This window comes from Heliangelus exortis, chromosome 4 (genome assembly GCF_036169615.1).
Source record: "Heliangelus exortis chromosome 4, bHelExo1.hap1, whole genome shotgun sequence".
Lineage (NCBI taxonomy): Eukaryota > Metazoa > Chordata > Aves > Apodiformes > Trochilidae > Heliangelus > Heliangelus exortis.
Window position 1 is genome coordinate 23,865,087 of NC_092425.1, and position 17,473 is coordinate 23,882,559.

Genomic DNA, 17,473 nt, shown 5'->3' on the forward strand with positions numbered 1-17,473 from the left:
CAGCAGAATAGCCATAGTCAGAGAAATGCAGGTACTGGAGGATGTTAACTATTTTTTTAAATTTAGAATAGCTTCACTGGTGAAGGAGCTAAACCAAAAGTACAAAGAAACTTCAAAAATTAAGTTGTGAATGCATACCACAGCATAATTTTGTATTCAGAGCATTCTGAAAGAGTTGGTCAGTTTCTAAGTTACTGTGTATTTTCAGCTGTTAAAAATGTCATAAAGATAGTAAAGCAACTACAAATTGTCTGCTCCAGAATCAAAATCTGAGTAAAAGGGGCTGTAGATGTTTAGAAAACAACAGTACTAACTTAATGTGGCTATTTCTTACCATCAACCATAACATTATATTCAGGTACCTACAAGAAAATACCGAATTATTTTATTACAGGTATTTGATATCAATTTTTTTTTTTTTAATGGTTGGTCTCTATAGAAACTGCCTGGTACCCTATTTGTGATAGACACTCCCATTAAAATCTCGAGGGTTTTTTTTCCCATTATGCTGTAATTTTTCTTATTTCTTAAATCCCCTTATTGATTATGTATCTTTTTCCACCAGTGCTTAATACCTTTCTGCCTTAAGTCTCTAAAGCTCTGTGCAATTCCAAGCTTATGTTCTGAGCCAATTCCTTCCGACACACTGCTGCACACCCTCCCTTTGCCAAAGTCTTCCATACCTTACAATGCATTTCTTTTATCCTTTCCTCTTTCCTAATTCCTGCAATGCCATACAGCTTTCCAATCAACCATCTGCCAAGGACATTCATGTCGTTTTCTTGCCACCCCCGGTTTGTTTTACGTGAGAGTTAACTTGCACTGTCAACTCGGAAATCATTAAAGACGATTTCTTCCTTTCTCTGTGCCCAAAAATGTGACACGTCTCAGGAGCCGTATAAAGCACAAAACAAAAACTAAAATACAAGCACCCTAGGTGGTTTTTAGTATTTACTGGTGGTGCTTCCAACAACTTATTGCTAACATACAGATCCATTGTATGTCCATCTGCTGACTCTGAGGTTACAACCTTTTTATTGTAAGCTCCTTGGAGCATGCACCATGATGCCGGCTTGTACTGGATGGTACAACAAATGTCATTTGTGCAATTTGTGAATAAGTAATACACAACGTGGCTGTCAGGTCTTACACCCTGTATTTCTCACTGCATCGGATGGCACCTCCAGTTGCCCGTTTCCTGCACACTGAAGCAAAGATGGAGAAAATTCTCTTCTTCCTAAACAAGGCGCCTGCCCTGCGTCGCTCATTACCAGAAACCCTGCCTCAAGCCTGCCCGTGACACGGAGCCATTAAAAATCACATTTATGAAGCGAAAACCGGCGGCGCGGGTTTTGCTCTTCAGCATTGCCTCAGAGAGGCGATTTTGTTTTCCGATTTTTCTCGAGAGGAACTCCCTCTTTTGCAAGTATGACCGAAAGTCAATACTTCTGCTTTATTAAAAATAAACGCGAAGGTCTCTGCGGCGACCGTAAGGCCTGGGCGGTGGCGTTAGGGCCGGGGCGTCGGCGGCAGGTCCGGGGCGGTGGCGGCAGGGCCCTACCGCCATCGCCTCCCTCCCCTTGCTAGGCGGGGCGGGGCGGTGTCATGTGGGCCGCCACACCGGGAAGCGCTGGGCCGAACCGAGCCGAGCCGAGCCCAGCCGGGAAGGAGGATGTCGAGCTGGGGTCGGGCGCTGCTGCCACCCGCCACGCTGCTTGTCTTGGCGCAGCTGGTCTGGGCGCCGGACCCGGTGAGCATGGCGACGGGGGGGGAAGGGGAAGGATCGGATCGCCCCCTGACCCGCTCCGGCGGAAGAGGCGGGGTGGGGGGCAGTGGGGCCCGCTCCGGCGGACCGGGTGGGTGGGAGGGGGAAGTTTTCTGCCGGTTTTCGAGACTTAGGAGGCCAGGCGTGACTTGGAATCCACGCGTGTGGGTTTAAGGCAGCGTTTGGCCCCCCTCACAGACTTGGAAATGGCTCCTCTGGCGCGGCCGTGGCTGCGGCCACGAGTGTTGGTGTTCATCGGGCGTGTTTTACAAGTCCTCACTCATTCCTGCTCTCAGTTTCACGTACATCTATATGGCAAATGTTGTAAGATTGCACCGAAATAGTGAGTTTTCGAAGTAAAAGTCAAAAAGTGCTTGCTGAAAGTACGTAGACTTTTTGAAGCTTCTTGGCGTATTTAGTGCACCCAAGGGGAGGAGCGTAGAGCAGGTGGGCTTGGGGTGTTATTTTTTTGTTTGGTTTTGTGTTGGTTTTTTTCATATAACCCTGGTAAGGCATTTAGTTTTCGGTGGAATAGTGGAGTCAGGAGGCGGTAGTGTGTCATTTGGAATAGGATGGTTTCCATCTCCTGGGCAAGTAAACATCTGCTCTTGCTACCTGATGTATTTGTATTCCTGAAGCAGCAAGGCAGGCTGTCACCTCTTCAGCTGCTGACTCCTCATCCTCTGTGAAGAGGACTGGTTTTTAAGTATCTCTAGATTCCAAAATACTCTTCTGCACTGTATTTTTAAATATTTTTATTTATTTAATATTTTCCTATATTCTTTTGTGTTTTTCTGAAGACTTTCCTTTGCAAATTTTATTGAGTTTTGGGAGAGGGGGGAATTGCAGGAAGGACTGCAACTGGGGGACTGTGGAGGTCTGTGGGTATCAGGATGATCCAATTTCCATTAGCATCCTGACAACACAGGCATTCTTTGCACCCAGTCCCATCCTCCCCCACAGGAGCGGCTTCCCAACACCATAAGCCAACTCCAGCTGAGAACACCTTAAAAATTTTAGCCAAAAGCTGCTTTGGGTGTGTAATGGGGGAGAAGTTGACAGCTATCAGCAAGGTCTGTCATTAAATCTTAATTTTGTATTTGGTTGCACTTGGTACATCTTTGCACTTGCACAATATCCACTTGGTGGCCAGGTTGCAGGTTGTGCTGCTGTGCAGCCAGGTATCAGCCTTGGATATTTTGGGTTTGGTTCAAGTGCTGAGGTGCAACATTTGCTGGAGAATGAACAGTAATTGTTGCCTTCTTACATACAGCAGGTTGAGTTCTTTTTCTTAACAAAGAAAAAGGAAGCTAAATGCCATGAATTATAACCTGGGGATGCAGACTGCCAGTCCCTTCAGCTTTTGGTTAGACCACCTCAACCATACTGAAATTTTTGTCCAAACTGCAGTTTAAATTGGCTCCGTCCCCATTTCTTCAGCACTGCAGGAGTACTTTTTACTTCCATGTTCAGAAGGTGAATAGTGCAGGGACTTTTGCAGCAGTACAGAGAGCGCTGCATTGGCATAATTCCATAAGGGAGGAAGAGCAGAGAGAAGAATGTTAGATTAGAGGTCATAAACCAAAAGATGATGAATGGAACTAGTATTTGTCTGAAGGAGATTGAATGCCATGTGCTTAGCCTTTGAAAACACATTTGATACCTCAAAGAGATCATTTTCTATTTATTTTTTTTTTTATCCTATGCTGCCATGCATTGTGTTTATTTGCAAGCAGATTTGAAAGTCAACAGTACATAAAATAAAATATGAAACCTACTAGTAAAAAGTGATATATATTTAAAAAAAAAAAAAAGAAAAAGTATTTTGTTACCATCCAAGTTGTATTCCTCTTAGGGCATTCAATGCATGTTTGAAAAATAAATTTATAGTCAAACAGTCTCCTGTTTGGAGCCAGCTTCTGCTGGCTGTTTCTGAGAGACCACCTCTGACTTGTCATGTTGACAAGCTGCTTCTGCTTCTCTTTGGGCAGCATTTATTATTCCTCTTCCCTCTTCCAGTGTCAGTCTCACTGACCACAGCAACAACCTTATAGCTGTTTTTTTAAAATTCTAGTGATGGAAAGTGCCTGGTGGCTTTTCTGTTGCTGTAAGAAAAGTGTTTAGGTGACTTTTTTTTTTTTTTTTTTTTTTTTTTTTAACTTTGTCAGAAAAGTTTGCTGTTTGCAAAAGTTACTCCTTAGCTGTTTGCAAAAGTTAACAATATCTTTTGTTTGGAAGATTAGGAGATTGTGCTTTAAAATTTAAAAAAGGCAAAAAAGACCAAAAAATATATTTTTCTGGTTGACTTTTTTTTTTTAATTACTTTATTATATTAATATTTTTTATTAATTTAATTTTTTTTAATTACTGCTAATGTGCCAGGGTGTAATAGCTTCCTGGAAAAAAAAAAACCTGTTAATAACATTGGCCTTCTTCAGATATCTCAATCAATGATAACAGTTCTGGAAGATGTACAGATCTTCTGGGGGAATTACTGGTTCTTTTAGCATGCTTTATACATAGATAGGTGAGAAGTCTGAAATTACTGACATAGAAAGAGGGAACATTTTATCTCTCCCTTAACTCTTTGGTTAACTGTTTGGTTAACTGTTGCTTTCACCACCTATCTTGTGTCTTAGGTTGCAAGGGGTTAGGATGACAAAAATAGCTGCAAATCTCAGGACTAAAGTCTCAGAGGAGAGCATCAGGAATGACATAACATTTAGCACTTAATAAACATATTTTAAATACTCTGAAATCAGTTTCCATGGTTGTTACTATTTCCTCTGTGCATGCATGGGCTACACTGGTCAGCTGAACTTTTGTCCATTTCAGATAATTTTTAGTTACAGGCCTTATCTGTTAAGAAGCTTATTTTGACAGCAAACGATTCCTTAAGGCCCAGATCTCTGCACCCACTGTAGTATGATGTATGTGTAATGCAATTTTTTTCCAATTGATTTTAGTATTAGAACATGAGACATGAAAAATGTCTCAAGACAATCGCATTAATTTGTGTGGCTTTGCATGAAGCCTCTGACTTCTGTTGCTTAAGTAGTCATCTGATATCCTGCCCAGCCCTCCTTGTTTTGAAACTTCCTCATTTTGGAAATTAAATGGCCTTTTGTGTTTGACCTCCTGTTCCAGCTGTGCAGAGGCTGGAAATGCAATGCAGTGAAATCTGGGAAGCATCGAGGTTCTGGTCCAGTGCCTTCATCTAGTGTAGGAAAAAAATGAAATTAATCTCCTGCTTTCTCCCAGCTACTGGAAACAATACAAAAAGACACCATGATAACACACAGAAACCAGTCCCACTTTAAAATTCCAGTTTCCAGTTGTAACAAATTATACCACTGCTTAAAGTTCATGGCATTGTGTAAGATATGGTGTTTTCTAGATCAATGCACCAAAACCATATAATGCAATTAGAGTCATAAAATAATTAGCCCAAGGAGGACATGTACATTATTTTGTTTGCCCCAGATACACAGCTGCTAGAGATCTGGTCTTTTTTTATTGGAGCCAGGTTTCATTGTAAGGACAGACTAATATAGTAATCTAATTAGTGCAGCCAAACAAATATTGGAAATCAAGGGTGGGCAGCGGGGGAAGTGATGGAAGATTCCCCATGTTTTCTGTTCTGTATCCCGAATGCTTGTGCCTCGGGAGCCTCTGCATGGACTCCTGGGAAGATGTGTATCTTTCCTTTTTTCCTAGTGGGACAGTGTGCTCTCAGGAGCTTATTCATCTGCTCAGATAGCTCGGGGACCAAGTCTGGTCTGTGCTCAACTGGCTGGAAGCATAAGTGCTGCCAGTAGGCATTTGCATGTATTTCACTGGGTGAAACATGCAATTATAATTGGGGCTTGGATATGCATATGTATGTGTGTATATACATGCCTTATGTAACTGATGGGAAAACACCCTTGCATTCACTGTGGGTATGCCTTATTGTGGTCACAAACTTTCGTTGGTAACTAGCCATGCATACAGGAATTAAGGGAACCAGTTTTTAGATGTATTCCTGAAATACACCTCTCAGATTATTTAGCATCAGTTCAGCAGCACTTTTCCACACTAAATAAAGAGAAGTCATGCAGTATAGCTCATTCCTCTGGCTGAGTAATTTGCCCAAAGTTCACTGTGCTTTTTGTGCTGCAGCTAGGAAATGAAACTTAACACTGAGCATAATTATGAGTGGTGGTATAAAATGAAATCATGGATTGAACAAATGGGACAAACAGGTCCATCCTGAGATTTAAGGTTTCTGAATTTGTCTAAAGAATATTCTTTTAAAATGCTTGTTACTGACTCATGCTAACTAAAAATGAGTTTGTGCATTTATCATAAACTTATGCTTGCCTTGTACTATATTAGGGGAGTTTTTTGAAGGCCTGTCAGGCAGCGTAGGGAAGTTGCTATTTTTCTCCCATGTCTTGAATTCTCCTCTGTAGCCTTTCCATATTTCCAAGGTTCTCCCTTCCTTTGTTATCAAATTATCATGAATTGAATTATTTAACTAGTCTTAAAGGTTTAATTCAAAAATAAGTCTGCTACAATAATAATGTATTTTAACAAAGAAACTACATAGTAATGTTTCGCTGTCTTTACAGTATGGAGAGGAGTGCAGGACTAAAACATACCCTCCTTCAGGACCAACGTAAGTAATCTGATTCAACTTATGTAACAAATTACAGAAATGTAGGAATTTGCAAGTCTGAACAGGTGGGGTTTTTTATTTTTTTGTAATTTGTTCCTGTTGTAGATCTAGAAAATGCTAGCTGCAGGTGGGAAGCACCTGTTTTGTCCAGTGCTTTTTCAAAGCCTTCTTCAAATTTGAACTCTGGTCCTTACCTTTCAGGTTCAAAGGGAATGTACCCACATATGTCATAAATCTTGATTTACCTCCCAGCAAAAGATGGGATGACTTGATGCACGACAAAAAGACAGAGGTATGAAATGCAGAGCTTGCTTTGAAGCTTAGTAGGTATAATGAAAAAAGGTTTAGAACAGAATACCTGTGCTAAAATTCTCTGAAAGGGGTAATATTTCTAGCTCAGTTTTTTGTTATATTCTAGACCAAAATAGTTGCTCGAGTAAAACTTTTGTTCTGTTTGACTCTTGAGCTGAAGCATCAAGTATAGGGCCGGTGATGTGGAGGGATGTAGAGGAATGAAAACAGGTGGAGCATAAAACAAGCTTTCATTTATCAAAGCATGTTAGTCATGAAGTAATACAGAATGAAGGGGGAGAAGTACACCAAGAGGGCAGCTTCAGTAAATTGAAGTGTAACTGAGGCACTGTCCCTTCTGCTCTGTGCATCCCAGCTTCTCAAGGCACTGCATGGGACGATGAAACTGCAAGAGGGACATGAACTTCCTGCCCTTTTCATGGTTGCAGCACTGGAGTTTACATAGTAGAAATATTTTTAAATACTCAAACCTGTTTTAAGCTACTTAGAACCGCTGTTCTTCTGAAGGTTGCTGAAAATTGAATTAATTGATGCTTAATTTCTCAAGAAAAGCCTGGAATTTTTGCTCTATCCCTGCTGACTTTGGACTTTCAACTCTGAAAGCCAGACAAATTCTACTTACACCATAATATTTGTTTTAAAAGTCTCATTTAAGCTGGTGGGCTTTCCAAGTGGGACACACCTTTAATTCTAAGAGGCTTTATCTGTCATGTACTTTGGACTTAGATCACATGGAGTGGAATTCTGTTTGTGGCCATTCACTATCAGGAATGGAAAGCATGTACTTTTATAAGAATTTTACAGTTGGCTTCAAGAACATCAGTGTTTAAACAAGGAGCTTTTAATTAACACTTGTAAATATAGAAGAGTTTGGAGCATTAATATGGGATCAAAGGAGCAGAAGACAATTATGGCTTTTTCCTGTAATTTGTTCTCTCTGGTAGAGGGAGACTTGTTGGAGCTAATCTAGAAACTTATTTGAATAGAGCCTGAATAGTGACTCTTTAATGGGGAACTTGGCATGTTTTTCTCACCAAGAACACCATATTTACCACTTTCTTTATATACAGGTTTTTTTCAATGAGATATTTTTCTTAAAAAAGTATGTGAAGGATTTCTGTTAGAATTCTAGCAATTCTTATGCTCGAGATCTTCTATTCTATAAAAGCCTTTGTTCTTTTTAGCTGAAGACTGTGGTCCAGAATATTAAAAGTATAGTAAATACCTTCTTCCCCAGTGGCAAAGTTGTTGACATAGTGGATAACAAAATTGTAAGTATTTTCAGCTTATTTAATTTATTACTGTATCCTCTGACTACCCAAATTAGAAAATTTTACAGTTAAGAACATTTCGCATGGTAATTCTTACGATTCCAGAGCAAAAATGCTGTTTTGAAGAGTTACTCTGGAATTTTGCTCTCTGGGCTAAACTTTGCCTTCTTGCCTCTCTGAATTACTCTGAAACCATTAAATGTAAAACGCACATGTCTCTTTGTCCTCTGGTTTTGTAAGATCTTTTCTAGTTTGGCTTAGTCATGCTAGACATATGTGCTGCTGACATAATCATTGCAGCAAAACACCTCACTGAGATACTCTTTGTCATGTCTTTTTAAACAGTAGAATAACATCAGGTTTTGACAACTGTTATAAGTGTCTGATTACAGGGGCAACTTTGACCAGGTTTTGCCTTAAGAAATAATTTGGTTCTGGTTAAAATAGGCTTTAGCATAGAGTCAGGACAAGAGAAAACACTGTGGTGCTAGAGACAGCATAAGGTCAAATCTGTCCCCCATCTTTATTTACAGCAGCCTCAGGTCATGCTGTCCACTGCTTCATTTGTATTCCTGTGTTCCTGAGTGGGGTTGAGGTAGAAGCAGCATACACAGGTAGTCATAGCAATGTGTGAAAGTTGGGTATCCCCTTAAAGGCTGACGTCAAGCTCAGTTCCAGTTGAGCTCTTAACATGTAGAAGTACTACTTCAGTCTGTTCTGTCTATTGCTGCTAACAATAGTTAAGATACTGTGCTAATCTCCATGGCTCACATGTCAATATTTTGATAAGTAATAGGTTTTGCTTTCCTTACGTATGTACTTGTCTTCCAAGTACTCTACAAACATCCTCAAGTTTTACAGGCTGCAGAGAAATTAAATATTCAATTTAATAGTTGTGAGAAAAATTTACTTATTGGGTAGAGGTTTGTTTTAACTAACAAAACACACATGAACAACATACAAGACTTCTGCTTTCAGGCTCATCTGACTGCCACGCTTCCTTATCCTTTCAATGAAGAGCTTCAAGGGATCGCAAATTCATCTGGGATTCCTTTGGGTAATAGTTTCCAACATTCTAATGTAGTGATAAAACAGGAATTCAGACTCACTACAACTAGGATGTGTACCAATCTGCAGTATAGTCATAGTCATCTGTGACTTTGACAAAGAAATAATTCATTAAGGAGACAAAGCAGTAAATGGCATCTCACACTAAATGGAAACGGTGTTTTAGAGGGGAATGACAATAAATCACATACACCTTTCATCAGGCTGGGATGTCTCTGTAGAGATGAACCTTCTCACTTCTGAATTTTCCAAACTTGAGTGAGTCTCCTGTGCACCGAAATTTGGGGGAATCCTTGAGTCTTGTTGGTTTCCCATTCAGCTGTGTGTTTGCTCTTGATACACCAAGAAGGGAAGGCTCAGTTTCATCCTGTGCTTTCTTTCCCTTGTGATCCTTGCCACATCCTCCTGCCTTGCTTGCATACCCCCTGCAAAACAATGAGAAGCAGACACTGAATCCTTCCAGAACTGAGACAGAGAAGAAGACACATCTGCTTCCACTGCTTCCTTCATACAGGAGCTGGTGGTAGTCAGCAGCTCTTATATATGGGAATAGTGGTACATATAGCACCTTTCTTCTTTAAAGTGAACTTTACAGCTTGTTTTAAAGTTTCCAGAGGAGGATGTAGCAATTACTGTCAGCTTTCTGTATGTTAAGATAGAAGAACAAGGGATTCTACTCCTGTTTGCCTGTCAGGAAGCTCTTGATTTAGTTGAATCAGTCATTTCAAAGATCAAATGAGATTAAACAGAAATTAATAAGATAAATGTTACCAAATATTGAACTCTGCAGTAGGCTTTTTTCCTAACCATTTTTTAATTTTCATGACAAAAGTTCCAAATTATTGAACTTTGTTTCTTTTTGTTCTAGGGGAAATTGTTATTTTTAACATCTTTTATGAAATTTTTACTGTATGTACATCAATCGTGGCGGAAGATAAAACAGGTAATGCAACCCAGAAAAGTGTTAACAGTTTTCTCTTACTTTGAACAAGGTTCACCTTAGTTATGCAAACACAGTCCTCAACTGCAGCCAAGAAGCTCTAGTAGAAGACACTAAGAGCAGTGAATTCAGAGGTCTTCCTTTGGAAGGCAATAAGAGGTCACAGGTGTCTCAGGTAAAAAAAAAAATACTTTCAAAGACTGGTTTGTGTTTTTTGTTGTTTTAAATAGGTAGTGTTTAGCTTTGTTTTTCTAGGAGAAAGAAACACCAGCCAGACACTTGATACTTTGGCAGTGGCATGAGGGATTCTAATGCAATCCATTTTGCATTTAGTGTCTAGATATCACACAAGTATTGTGCTACAGAAAATTTTAAGAAAGACTCTCTCATTCACCTACTCATTCCTTCGTCTGCACCTGTTCCAGCTTAGGAAATTTTTGAAGGACTCTCAGATGCCTTACAATCATCTCATTTTTAGAGGAAGTTCAAGGTGTTACCATTGCATTAAATTAATACAGAAAGCATCTGAGGCCGAGAGGGACTGCAGTATACAAGATTATTTTAGTTATGGCAACAGATTTCTCTGAACTAAAAAACCCCAATATTTTTTGTGCTTACTCATTTTCTGGTTTTCTAAGCTGCAGTTCATGTTGCTCTCTTTAAAAAAATACATTTTTTTTATGTAGGGAAACTGTATCATGCCAGAAACTTGGATTTTGGACTCTTTCTTGGGTAAGTCTCTTTTTCAACAAAGAAAAAGCTAGCTGAACTTGAAATTTCTACATGCATTCTTAGAGCCTAAATGAGAAATTGGATGAAGTTGAGACAGTGACATGTAATTCTGCATTGCATGATGTGAAAAAAGGTTAAACCAAGCAGGGGTTGTGCTGATCTTATGTCACACTGCTCCAGTCTTGTTGGGAAGGACTTTATAGATAAAGTTGTGTTCGGAGTTACATCATGTTTTCTTAGTTCCAGTTAGAGCTGTCCCAAGCCAAAGAATGGTCCATGTAACTTCATCTCTGAGGCACAGTATATCTGGTTTTTACATGATGGGACAGAAGCATCAACTTCAGTGTATGCAGTGAAATGTGGGTTTGGTCTTGTTTTTGTGGTTGATTGGAAGTTCTCTACTGGCACTTCCCATCATTCATAAGTTCTACTCAGGAGAGTATCTGTACAGAGATCTGTATTCCACTGATCTAACATTATTATTCATTTGGATACAAACTCTGTAGTTTATTACCCAGTACTGGATTTTCTTTTAGTTCTAATTTCATTCCTCATGATCAGGTAGTTCAGTGTTTGCTTTTACTGCCCCACTGTATTTTGTAATGTCACTCCTCCAGATGACTCTCAATACCCAGATGGAATTTAAATATTCATCTTCATTAAATTCAAGATCCTATGCTTATCAAAAATTGAAATGCTCTCAACTGCAACTCCTCCTGTCTCTTGTTTTGGCTTGTGTTGAACTTCTCCCACTTGTCAGAAATACCAAGAACATGCTACCTGAAAATTAAGGCAACTTTTCAAAGCTGTTCCCAGAACCTGTTTCCACCAAAACTTGGTTCTTGTCATCGACTGCCTATGTGTTCAGGCTTCCTAGTTGTACCTTGCTTGTGCTGCTCAGGTACCTACTGAGCAGTGATGCTGTCTGATGTGAGAAGGATCAGAGGATGGGCATCACACAAGGGAAATCTGTGTACTGGGAAGGGAAGTTTTAAAAGCTAGAAAGGGAAGGAGATTTCAAACACTGCACTGTCCTCTGCAGGTGGGATGTTAAAAATAATTCCTGGACTATAACTCGGGAGCTGAAGCCTATAGTGGTCAACTTGGACTTCCAGAGAAACAACAAAACAGTATTCAAGTCCACAAATTTTGCAGGATACATAGGCATGGTGTCTGGAGTCAAACCAGTAAGTATGGGGAGGAGGGCTTGTCAGATTGTTGATAATGCTTCAGACTTAAGATGTAGCTTTTTCTGCTTTCAGCCTCTGTCTTGAGGTCTTGAGGTATTTATAAACACTCTCTTAATTTTTCTGGTACACAGTGTAGCTATTTGAAGAGAGGTAAAAGCAAAAAAATGTGGCACTCTTCATTGTAAGAGGAGATGGCCTAAATGAAATATTTATATTTGGATAATTCTTAAAAACAATGTTGAATTGTGAACATGAACAGGAGTGACTATAAAGGGTCAAGTGGTTGGAGTCTCTTGCTAGCAGACAGATCCACTGTGATCCCAGAGGTGAAACAGCACATGTGTGCTGTTCCAGTTCTTTCTCCAGTCTTTCTTCAAAAAGGTGTCCTACACTGCAAGATATTTTTGTATTTTATTTTTTGATAGGCACCTGAACCCTGGATTTTGTCTACATCTGAAAAACTAGCAGAACTATGCCAGGGTTTCAAGTTTACCACAGCTTCTCCTTTACTACATGCTCTGCCTTTATCTTCTATTGCAGGCAGTTCTTTTCATAGAAGAGCATTTCTGTCATAAATCCTAGCATTCAATCCATTTTATTTTTTTCTTCCATTCAGGTAAATTGGGGAGAGTGTATTCTGAAAATGATTCAATGTACCTGAATTCCACTTTCCTCTGAAAAAAAACACTGGTTGGAGAAGATTGGGATTTGAGTTTGAATTGCCTGTTGCAAGTAGCACAGCTTAAGTTGCATACAGCTGTGTTCCCACCTGGACAGCAGTAACAGATCAGAATGTACTTAGCACTGGGACTTAAAATCTGCCTTAAAACTAGAATAGTACCCAGAGGTGTCATAAGAAGGTTACATGTGTCAGGGGAAGTAAAATGGCAATTCAGTGATGCAACAAGGGCCAAGAGAAAAATGGCCACAGGCTTGACTTGGTCAGCATAAAAGCATGCTGGATAGCTGTGCCAGGTTAGAAGGCTATGAAGTATTGTTTCAGCTTACTCAGGTCATGATAAATTAGATTATTCTCCACACAGGCTTGATTTTGTAGCCTATTTCTCAAAGGGAAAGAGTCTACAAACAAGAAACTCATTTGGCATGTAAATTGCATTGATGCCTTTTACTTATTACTGGGCTGGTGATCAATGAAGTTTGACTTGTTTTATGCTTTTTAGGACTTGTTCACTCTGACAATGAATGAGCGTTTCAGCCTTGATGGTGGCTATGTTGGTGAGTAAAGCTCATTTCTTCCCTTATTTCTGTACAAATTTTCCAGGCCATGGTCTTACCAGTTACCTTATTAAAAGTATTATTACGTAACCATTTACCTTAATAAACAGACATACAAATCATGAGTATGATAAAACACAGATGAGTATGATAAAACACAGTTAATTTTAAAGCCTGTGAAATTTAGAATAGCATGAGTGAAAAATAGAATTCCTGAAAAGTACTTATTGTAACAAGTAATATCTTGCAGGTATCTTTGAATGGTTTCTTGGCAGAAGAGATGGTATGTGGATGGGTTTTCTTACAAGAACAGTATTAGAGAATGCTACAAGGTATTCCCACCTCCTGTCTATATATTCTGCTGCTTTAACCTGCTTTGCTTCCAGTTGGCCTGAATGCTCTATTTGTAAGCATAGTATCTAATGATACAGATATCTTTCTAGAAGCCTTAACATTAAATAGTGCTGATTTTTCTGGTACTCTGGAGCAGGAGGGAGGCATCACACTTGATCTCTTTACAATGCCTCAAATTATTTTCTTAGATTTTTGTTTTGTAATAATCCTGTTGGCATCTGAATGCCCAACAGCATGAAAACACATCCAGCAGGTATATTACAGGAAGTAAACAAAAACACATCTCTCATGCAGTGAATGAATTAGTTGGGATATGATACAGCACGTCATAATTTTATTCCTGTTGTAAATGTAGAAAAAGTGCAGATAGCACCTCTCAACAAATTTTAAGTACAAAGTGAGTGGAGGAACTTTGATTAAACATGTTTCTTCCTTCTGATACAATCTCCTCGTATATGCATGAAAGGGGAAGAAAGGTGTAAGTACCCAGACTTTTCCTGGATCAGTGAAACTCATTCTTAAGTAGTTGAATCTTTTATAGCATTTGATACTCAAACACTACTTTTTTTTACCTGCAGTTATCAAGATGCAAAAGACAAGCTGTCAAAAACAAGGCTGCTGGCTCCAGCTTACTTTATACTGGGTGGAAAAAATTCTGGAGAAGGATGTGTGATAACTCGTTCCAGGACAGCTAGTCTGGATATCTGGGAGTGAGTATGCCTGGCCTGACAGTCAGTGGAGCCTTCCAGAAGAGGACAGGTTCCACCAATAATTGTGTCCTGTGTTTCTTTCAACTCCTGTTGTACTTAGTTCTTCAGCATCACTGTAAAATACCACAACAAGCTTAGAAAAACGCCACAAATGTATGCCTCTTTTCCAGCCTTGACATCAAGAAGGGCACATGGTACGTGTTAGAAACAAATTATGATCGCTGGAAGCCTCCACTAATCTTGGATAATCGTAGAGTACCTGCAATGAAGTGCCTGAACCAAACTATGCAAGAGGTAAACATCCTCCACATACCTGATCTGGCTGTCTAGAAGCTCCCAAGTGACAGTAATGTTTTGACACAGCCAGGAGCATTCAGGGCATTCCCAGGCACAGCTGTAATGGCTGAAGTGGCTAGTGGTTTTGTGACAGTTTGTCTGTGCTCATGGGTAACAAAGTACCAGCTGGCTCTTTACACAAATGGCTTTCTCTTCCTCTAAGTTGGTTTCTTGCAAGCATTTTCTGCAGCTGCATGTGCAGGGGGATAAGCCTGGAGATACTTTGAGAGAGGTCTTAATTGTTTCCTGAGCTGTTTGTCACCTGTGAAATTGGAATACACACTGTAGGCAGCAAATACTTGACACTCAAGTGTCCCATGGGGTACTGAGATCTGGTCTGCTCAAGATTTTGCCACCAATTTTCCTCTGATCTCAAGATATATGGATGTAGTGTATGCCTAAAGCTTTTTCTGATTATCTAATTGAGCAGTAAAAAAATTACTGTTTTCAGCATTTACACTAACAGGTTAATGTCCTTTGACATCCATGTATTATTTTCTTTCAGAACATCTCCTTACCAAGAATTTATGATGTTCTCTCCACAAAGCCTGTTCTCAATAAGGTAATGCTTCTGATTTTTCTGAATGTTTAGAATGAGGAGTGGGGGCAGACCACTAGCTCTTGTACATCTAAGGAGGAGGTCACCGTGGGTATATTTGGGGGGAAGGGTTTAGGTCAAACCTAAACATGCACATTGAACTTAACCAAATTCCATGTTACTTTGTAAAAGCAAAATGCAATTGCTGGAATAGCTGTTTTCCAGCTGTTTTTTTTCTACAGCTTTAAAGCTCCAAGTAGCCTAAGCTCTCCCATCATAGCTGGCTCTGGTTTGAGGCAGCATTTGCACTACAGACGCCTCAAGGACTGTTCTAGCCTGAATTAACCTGTGATATTTGCCTTTAGAAGTATGATGAAACAATGGGGTAGGCACACTGCAGGCACATTCTTACAACAGAAGATATTGTAGTCTGAACTTGAGGTTTTGGTGTAAAAGACTAAAGGGGTAAGAAGAGTTTTTGAATGATAAAATTTTAGTTACAAAATTAAGTGAAGGCAGCATTCCTGGCTGGGGACACAAGGTCTTCATGCTGACTAAGTAAGATAAATGCTCATTTTAGTTGAGCCATTCAGCTAATACCAGAATAGTTTTTTTACTAGTTGCTGTATTGAGGCTCTTTTTTTTTTTTTTTCCCTTCTTCTTCCTCCCACCTGCCTGTTAGCTGACTGTGTGCACCACACTGATGGAGGTGTATGGAGGCCACACAGAGACTTACCTGCGGGAGTGCCCAGATCCATGTAGTCCTTGGTAGCCCTGTACGGTTCCTATGTTGGAAGCATCTCCTTGTCTGAATTGGGGTCCTCCAAGAAAAAATACTTCCTGGAAAACAATTTCTCAGCCTAACTCCTTTCTTCAGAAATCTAATGGCTATATGGGAATATCAGAGAGCTTCTAACGACAGAGGACTATCTCACACTGGACTTTTATGCTTTCTAATTACTGATGAGATTCTGCTGACAAGAAATGTATGCTAATGTATGTCTGGTTTGACTTCAGCCATTTCTGCCACAGGAGTTCAGCAGTTAGCCCTAGATCTCTTCAGACTTAACAGTATTCTTGGTTTGGTTTGCTGTTGGTTTGTGGGTTTGGTTTTTTTGTGTTTAATTGAGTTTTTTTAGATTAAAATATCTACCAAGCATTAAAAAGTATTTGGTATAAGGAGGCCACCTGGAACAATACCATTCTATATCTCTTTTCTAAGCACTTAGAATCAATTGCTCATGTTCTGGTCCAATATGAGGATATGTCTAAGATGTCTTGTTATAAAATAAACTCCCAAGTGTCATACTTAGTCACAGAAGCAAGGTCCTGGGGGAATACCTAGACCGAGATCAGAGCCAAAAAGATGTCTGTTCACTGATTTATAGATATTTGCTGAAACTCTTTCTTGGCCTGTTAACAAACTTTTTTTTTTAATACAGATTTTTCTGTTGTCTCAAAAAAAAATAAATACTAATACAATAAATATTCCTAAGAACTACTTTCTTTGACCAAAGAATACATGTACTGATCCCATAGCTCAGTGGATGACACCATGCATGTTATTTATCACATGCCAGAAAGGGCATTCTCGTCCGAATAGGCTGATTTGAAGTGTCTAAAACCTTATCTACTTCTTAAACTGACATGTGAAGTTAACCAACTACTGATAGTGATTGAGTTGTTTAAGGCGATTTTGTCTGGTATATTGGTTTTTGAAATGTGGGATTAGAAGCCAAGTGAGACTACAATATTGGCCATAATTCAAATTAAGAAAGTAAAGATCCTTTAAAAATAGGGTGAAGTACAGGCACCCTCGTTGCCTGGGAAGCAGATAATGCAGAAGGCAGTAGTTTTGCCTGCATTGCTGGCACTGCTTTCCAGGGCAAACTCTTGTGTTTTATGCCATGCAAAGGGAAGGCACAGGAGAGTAGGCTTAGGGGCTGATAGATGTGGTGGTTCACATGTAATCTTTTTTTAACCACCCTAGGGAAGAGGTGCTATTCATATTCCCATTAAGTCATTAATTCAAAGTTCACACTTGTGTAAGGGAAGTGTTTACTGTCTGTCTGGTGTGACACTATTGCCATGAGGCATTCTAGCCTGCAAGTTCCTGACATCCAGTCACAGTGGGATTCCTGATGGCCGGGACATGTAGAACAGTTATTAGTGTAGTGCAGAAGTTCAGAACGGACTATACAACAGTTTCCTTTTCCAAACAGTAAAGGCTACTACAAGTTTTAAAAAAAATAATAATTGCAAATTTAACACTAAGAAGTCTACAGAAAGGGAAACAAGTTATTGCCCTTAAGTCAGAGATACAAAGTCAGCTTTCATCCAAGTATCACTGGCTGAGTTTTA

The 17,473-nt window shown here is 39.6% G+C and overlaps 1 protein-coding gene across 1 annotated transcript; it reads left to right on the plus strand.

The window, feature by feature from the left end:
• Positions 1-1,472: 1,472 nt before the first annotated feature.
• Positions 1,473-16,598, plus strand: ASAH1 (N-acylsphingosine amidohydrolase 1). The gene is made up of 14 exons (XM_071743370.1): positions 1,473-1,750; positions 6,379-6,425; positions 6,627-6,717; positions 7,922-8,008; positions 8,987-9,065; positions 9,945-10,019; positions 10,703-10,748; positions 11,791-11,935; positions 13,120-13,174; positions 13,425-13,506; positions 14,107-14,238; positions 14,409-14,532; positions 15,080-15,136; positions 15,795-16,598. The coding sequence occupies exons 1-14, from the start codon at positions 1,673-1,675 to the stop codon at positions 15,882-15,884; spliced, it is 1,188 nt and encodes a 395-aa protein (XP_071599471.1). The 5' UTR covers positions 1,473-1,672; the 3' UTR covers positions 15,885-16,598.
• Positions 16,599-17,473: the final 875 nt, after the last annotated feature.

Excerpts from the sequence above, each read along its gene's own strand:
- ASAH1 (XM_071743370.1), top strand. The coding sequence starts at position 1,673 with ATGTCGAGCTGGGGTCGGGCGCTGCTGCCACCCGCCACGCTGCTTGTC. Across the intron at positions 8,009-8,986 it reads ACATAGTGGATAACAAAATT|GCTCATCTGACTGCCACGCT; the intron begins GTAAGTATTTTC and ends TTCTGCTTTCAG. Across the intron at positions 10,020-10,702 it reads CGTGGCGGAAGATAAAACAG|GGAAACTGTATCATGCCAGA; the intron begins GTAATGCAACCC and ends TTTTTTATGTAG.